The sequence below is a fragment of the Dendroctonus ponderosae genome, unplaced genomic scaffold (assembly GCF_020466585.1).
Source record: "Dendroctonus ponderosae isolate FM_Combo_2020 unplaced genomic scaffold, Dpon_F_20191213v2 Dpon_F_20191213_6, whole genome shotgun sequence".
Classification (NCBI taxonomy): Eukaryota; Metazoa; Arthropoda; class Insecta; order Coleoptera; family Curculionidae; genus Dendroctonus; species Dendroctonus ponderosae.
In genome coordinates, this window is record NW_026018814.1 from 3,355,105 (window position 1) to 3,361,625 (window position 6,521).

The window sequence follows — 6,521 nt, forward strand, 5'->3', positions numbered from 1 at the left end:
AATTCGTTCTTATTGCGAAATAGGAGCACTATTTATCAATCTGTAATAGAAGACGTGAGGAAATTCTGTCTTTTTTAAAGACAAAAATGTTTGAGGCGAAATACCGAACAAGAAGTTTGTAAAAAATCCTCAACTCTGTATAAAAAAAAACACAGTTCCTAGACTGGGCGACTTTGAGACCTAAAACTTGCACTAATTATACACAGTCTAGTTTCAGAAATCTTCAAGCGACTTTGCAATCTGTGAAATGATAAGAGGCTAGAAAATCCGCTAGTTTCAACAAGCTTTATGAAAGGGAATGCTGTTTTGTATAACTTTATTAATATGGGTTAACATGGACCATTTTCACTGTTCTTTCTGCATCTAAAAAACGCTTAAATTGGATGAGACCTTCTTGCTATGAAACTCCGATATTTAGAATAATCCTAATTCGAATAATGGTGTGATTTCAAAGAGCACAAGAACTTAATAATAATTTTATTAAACACAGTCAAGACCTAATTACACCAGACACCAATGCTTGTGAGTTCCAAAATGTCGCAAATGCTTCCAAAGTGAGATCTATGTACCAAATCCCTCATCAAATCATGAAGTAACTCTAAAAGTAAAATAAACATAAGTATCTAAAGTTCATAAAACATTAAAATCTTCATCAAAAATTAATCTCGATTTAGCTACTGAAAAATGTTAGTAGTAATTAAAAATCTCAATTTATTAAGTTTCTTTTTGAGGAAAGTCGGTTTCTTCGCGCTATTCACCTCAGGATCTTCCTTATGCCAGCATTTAACCATCTCATATGCTTTCACGCACTGATCTTCAATGTCTTCTAAAACAAGAAACTGTTTAACGATTTTTTCACTAAGAAGTTTTTTCAAGCGTACTGTTTGTGAGGGAACAACGGCGGAAAATCGTCTGTATGTTGCCACGGACGGCTTCCGGAAGAATTTCCGCAAAAGCCTCTACATCGATGGCGCCGTTTTCGTCCATCTGCGAAAGTATCTTCTCATTTGCTCAATGTTTGAAAACGGTTTTCATACTCACCACTCCGCTTTCAGCCATAAGACACCGGGTGTAGCACTGGAAATGAATTTTAAGACATTTGAATGGAATTCATCAAAAAAATGTAATTTATAATGCAACAATCCAAACCTTTAATTTTGCATCCTCTTCAAAATTTGCTGCTCTCAGTTGATCGACATCAGCTGCAAAAAATCGCATTAGAAACTAAATTAATTTCGGTGCATCAAAAAATCACCCTCACTCACTCCAATCTGCTCAATGCAGTTCTTGTGCAGAGCCGCCATCAATTCCTTAGTTTCGGGTGGCAAACTCTGCAAATTGCAATGAAACACACAAATTTTAAGTTTAACAACGTTATTCACTTACCGTTTGATCGAATTCCGCAAACACCAAAACAGCACTGACCACGAGCAAGAAACACCCTTGATTCATTGTAACTGGCATTTTTGAGATCCGCAAATGCAACCTCATTTATATATCTGTGACTCTGTGTGCTTTTTTAAACGTTGGTTAATTAAGTTGGGTTTCGTGTCATAATGAGGAGAGCCTGCCTAACAATAACTACAGTAATTATCCGCTAATGAGCCCTTTATTTATGCTTCAAATTGAGACAATGATGGGGCAATTTGAGTGGGCAATCAAGGAAGGTTAGATGTTGCAAGAATGACGCTCTCATGGTAGTAATAATCGTTTATTAATTTTGTTAATTATTCAATAAATAATTTCGTGCTGTTCGGCTAGAAATGGTCCATAAGTACAGGGTTTGTGCAACATGTTCCAGTTTTTCCGACCCACCGAGAGCAGCCGGTTGCTTGCTCAGAACCCTGATTAGCTAACAGTTTTAATTCCGAACCTCAACAGGTTCCTACCATCAATAAAAAGTCGTTTTACCAAGCATTCACATTCTCTCTTTATATAATATTATGTACAACATGCTCTCAACCTCAGCAGGTTCATTTGTGCGTCTTTTTGTCCCGGGACTTCACACAGCGTCCTTTATAGCAAATCTCCGTTTCATGAGAAACTTCAGTGGAAGTGGATGTTTTCACCTGCTTCATTTCCCAAGGTTCCACATCGTATGGCTGCGATGACGCGCTGATGTTCAACGTAGTGGAGGCTGGTAGAGTTTCAGTTGTTTCTGCAGCCTTTTGCTCTTCCCCACTGGTTGTGGTAGGCAGTTCCGTGATTTCTTCCGGGAATACTGGATTGGCCACCGTGGAGGAATCTTCAGAGGCACTGCTGACAGTAGTGGCATTGGTTTCCCCATGTCCAAATACGCCAAACATTTCGTAGATCTTCTCGAAGAAATTCTCGGGAGTTTTGGTTGTGGGGCTCAACTCATCTAGCTTGGGCTCGGTGCTGGCAGCAGCACTTTCAAGGCTTTCTTCATCAGCACTTTCAAGGCTTTCTTCATCAGCACTGTCCCTAACGTCTTCCAAGCTGCTCTGGTCTTTAAAGTGCTGGGTTTTGCCAAAGGAGTCGCTCTTCCCAATGGACTCGAAGGCATTCAGCACACTTTGGTAGTTCTGCGACTCGGAAACCTCCAGAGGATCGGCAGGTCTTTGTCTCACTAGTTTCCAGGCGCCTCTTCGTCGGCTTTTTGTGGTTGGCTCTGCTACCGCGGTTGACGCAGTTTCTTGGCTTTCTTCCCAAGTTGAGGCTTCCACTGGAATGGGCTGATCACTCAGTTCAAAGGCTAGAGCCTGCGGTTCGGGGCTGGGGAAATGCTGGGGTTTTTCGGAAAACTGCAACCCGTTGGGATCTGTGGAGAAAATAAACTTCAAACATTGTACATAGACCGACACGGTCCACTCGCTGTTCCCTAGTATCTGGTGGTATTTTTTCCTTACCTCGTGTTTGCGTGGAGGCTGTTGAGCCATCAGAGTCCAGGGGGGCTTGGACGAACTTCGGCCGATGAATCGACGAATACGAGGCCTGATCATCATCGCCCTCCAGCGGGTCCACCGTAATCTGGAACGTCTTCCTCGGCTTTGCCGACGACACCTCCAACTTCTGCAAAAACTCCGTAGGATAGTTTTGGTTGGCCACGTCCTCATCCTCGTTTTCTCGCTTCACGTTTTCAGGGGCGCGGTAATGCGATCTGCCCCTGGTTCTTTGGGGGGTGGCCACCCGGCCCCTCCCAGCTGCAGGTTCGCTTTCCACTGGACGCACCGTATTGGCAGGAGTCGGTCGGGCTGGCGCTCTTGTTCTGGCGCGCACTCTTGTCCTGGGCGTTTCAGCATAATCAACATCTTCTGCGGGTTGCCCAGTGGTGGTTCGAGGCGTGTACTTGGGCCTGATCTCCCCTACAAAGCGCACCGCAGGTTCCAGCGTGGTGGTGGAAGGGCTGAGCTTAGTGGCTGCTGGGGAAAAGTTGGGCTGTCTAGTGAAGCCGAAGAACTCAGGCTCCTCTTGCTCTTGCGTGGGCGCTCTCAAGGTGGCGCTGGTGGGTCTCGAGGACACTCTGCTGATGGGTCGAGGAGTGGTTGTGGTGGTGGCAAACCTAGACCTGCCCCTTGTTCGTCCGCGCACCCTAGTAGGGGGCGCTGTGGAAGTAGAGGGCTCCCGGCGGTTGTTCAAAACGCCTCCCGATTGAATATTAGCGTTGTGGGATCTTCTGTAGGGCTCCTCCTCGCTCTGCCTGGGCCCTGCTTCCAATCGTCGCTCCGGCTGTTCAGAGCTCGGAGCTTCCGCCACTGGAAGGGTTCGGATGCGGGTGTTTTCGTAGTCTAGAACTGGTTGAGGTGTGGTGGTGATCGGGGCAGTAAACACGCGACTGTATTCCCGAATTTCCGGTTCTGGATTGGGAGCGATTGTCACTACTAGCTGCTCCTCGTAGGGCGTCTGGGCCGTGCGGCTTTTGATCGGCTCGTAGGCGACTTCAATGGCAGGTGGTTGGTAAGCTTCCGTCGTGGAGGGCCGCTCAACGATGTCGTTCTGCGTAGGCCGCGTGCGCGTCCTGAACCGCTGCTGGACGTAGGAGCCAGAGTCCCCACTGTCATAGTCAACTGCTCTTTCAGTGGAGGAGGTCTGGGGAGTAGGCCTCCTCCTACTAGGCGTGCGTCTGGATGGCGCGCTTTCCACAGCGGCTGCGCTGGTAGGCCGCGGCCTTCCTCTACCCCTAGTTCTAACTGTGGGTCGCCCGGTGGTGGTTGTTGTTGTGGTAGTTGGCGCCTCTGTGCTGGATGGCAGCTGGATAAGCTCCTCAGTCGTAGGCACTGGCTGGGGAGAACTTTCTGTGGGTAAAGTTGGGCGTGACTGCTTCGCCCCGGGCGCCAAAAGGTTAGGCACCAGCAGCGACCGCACTGCTTGGTCTTGCAGGCTGATGTAGGTCTGGTCGAAGTTAGGCTGGAACAGGTTGTCCACGGATGAGGGTTCTTCAAGGCCTTGAGGACGCTGTTCGGCTGATTCCCGCTCCTTTTCTGGTCGGACTGGGAGTTCATCGGAGTTGGCTGAGTAGGTTGCCCGGCCCTGATTGGGCTCCCTGTTCTCGTAGTTGACCACTTCAGACCCAAACCGGTGAGTGGGCGGTTCTCTGGATGAAGCCCGTCCAGTGGTGCTCACCTCGACGTTTTCGTAGAAAGGCCTGGAGGAGCTGGATGGGGTTCTGGAGGGCTCAAAGTCGCTCCCATAGGTGGTCGGCTGTCCCAAGCTGTATACGTTGGCCGGGATGTTTTCTACTTCCGTGCGGTATTGTTTGGGCGTGCTGGGGGGCTCCTCCTGAGCTACAAAGCGGTTCCTCTTGGGCGGCTCCAGCTCAACACGCGTATTGTCGTAGGACTGGGCGCGAGTGGTGTCGAACGCCTCCTCCGGCAAATATCGGCTGCCACTAAAAGACGCGGTGGGCCGTCGCGGAGGCTCAGTCTGGCCCTCGGGGCTGCTCGAAGGGCTTTCGTAGGATTCGGTGGAAACTTCCCGAGCAGAAAACTCCTCCAACACAGTATACCTATCGGGGTCCACAGCCGCTGGGGTGGTGGTTGAGGTGGTTCGACCTGGTCGCCCCCTGGTTCTGGTTCGCCCTCTTACAGTGGTGGTTTCTTCGTATCGGGTGCGAGTCGCTGGTCTTCTGGTGCTCCTCGGCGCCTCTTCCGGCCGTCTAGTTGTGGAGTGTTTTACCTTGTTGTGCTCCTCAAAGTGGTTGTTGGTCTGGCCGAGTTCGTACTCGTTAATAGCCAGGTCGATATTGCTGACTTCGGGCAGCTGAGTGGTTTGACGGGCGCTGTATTGCGGCTTTTGGGGGGCGGGCGCTTGCTCCGGTAACTGGGGGCGGTACACGTTGGGAGCGTCCTGATAGGCTGGTTGGTTGCTTAGCGGCTGCGTGTAGTAGGGAGTGGACGGTGCCGAGGTGTAGGCGTTCCCAAATGCGTTTCGTTCAGGAGAATAAGCTGTTGACATGTAAATATATATACTGAGTTAGTTACTGAGTGCTTTTTTTGGTTATGAAGCGAGACAAATTCAATTTCAAAATGTTGTCAAAATTCTATTAAAGTAAGTCCTTGGAGTAACTAAGAAAATAGGTAATTATTCTAGTGGCTGCAACTTTAATCTTTTGCATAAAATTTCAAATAAATAAAAAACGGTTAGACCTAGATGCAGGACGCTATACATAAAACATATTTAGAATTTGGAGTAGAATTTAAAAAGTTAATAATATACAGGGTTATTCACGCTATACGGCACGGAAGTTTACAGCTAAACCGTTTGATTTTTAAAAAGAATTATTTTATGAATTGTCCGACGCCTACCGAGCGCACATTTTAAAAATATTTTTGTAATGTACAGGGTGTCCCAAGAGCTCTAAAGGTTTCAAAGTTGGGTTTTTTTAAATGGAATGTCCTGTATATTATTGAATTTTTGGACTCGCTGAACAAAATAAGTGTCTGTTTTAATAAGGTTTATAATACCAAAATCTTAAGGTTTTTTAAATAATACGAATTTAATCAAAATCTAATCTAATTTTCACGTGACAAATACTTTAGAAGTATTTAAGTTATGTAAGCGTAAGTTATAGTGAAGTGTAACAAGATACAATATTTTATATCCCAATGATAATAAACTTGCCATGTTATACAGGGTGTCTAGAAATTTAAACTAATCAAATAAGAACTTGAAGTGGCTCTGACTTGATTAATTTAAATACAACCCCATATTTTTTAACTTACCAGGAAATGCAATTTTTAATTACCTATCGAATGGTATTAGGATGTTAATAGCTAAGTTTTTGCCTTTTTACAAAATACGTCAAATAGTCGTTCTGTGCACCATTTGGTGTTGTTTAATTTACGGTTCCTATGTATCTAAGTTGCCTATGCCATTTACACATGTCAAATCATTTATTTTATTTGTCAGTTTAGACTGATTCGAGCTATTTAAAAAACCTTTAGATTTAGACAATATAAATCTTATTAAAACGAACACTTATCTTGCTCAGAGAATCCAAAAATGCAGTAATATATAGGGTATCTCATTTAGAAAAACACAACTTTGATACTTTTAGGGCT

The 6,521-nt window shown here is 45.9% G+C and overlaps 1 protein-coding gene across 1 annotated transcript in view; it reads right to left on the reverse strand.

Moving 5' to 3' along the window:
- Positions 1–462: 462 nt before the first annotated feature.
- The window catches only part of LOC109536332 (mucin-5AC), a 12,882-nt gene continuing 6,823 nt past the window's right edge, over positions 463–6,521 (reverse strand). Inside the window, exons 3-10 of the mRNA XM_048667824.1 lie at positions 2,871–5,405; positions 1,387–2,782; positions 1,256–1,331; positions 1,150–1,202; positions 1,042–1,077; positions 882–987; positions 759–823; positions 463–598 (exon numbers count right to left, since the gene is read on the reverse strand). Coding sequence (XP_048523781.1) covers positions 1,974–2,782; positions 2,871–5,405 — 3,344 coding nt within the window. The 3' untranslated portion in view covers positions 463–598; positions 759–823; positions 882–987; ... (2 more) ...; positions 1,256–1,331; positions 1,387–1,973. The remainder of the gene's footprint in view (positions 599–758; positions 824–881; positions 988–1,041; positions 1,078–1,149; positions 1,203–1,255; positions 1,332–1,386; positions 2,783–2,870; positions 5,406–6,521) is intronic.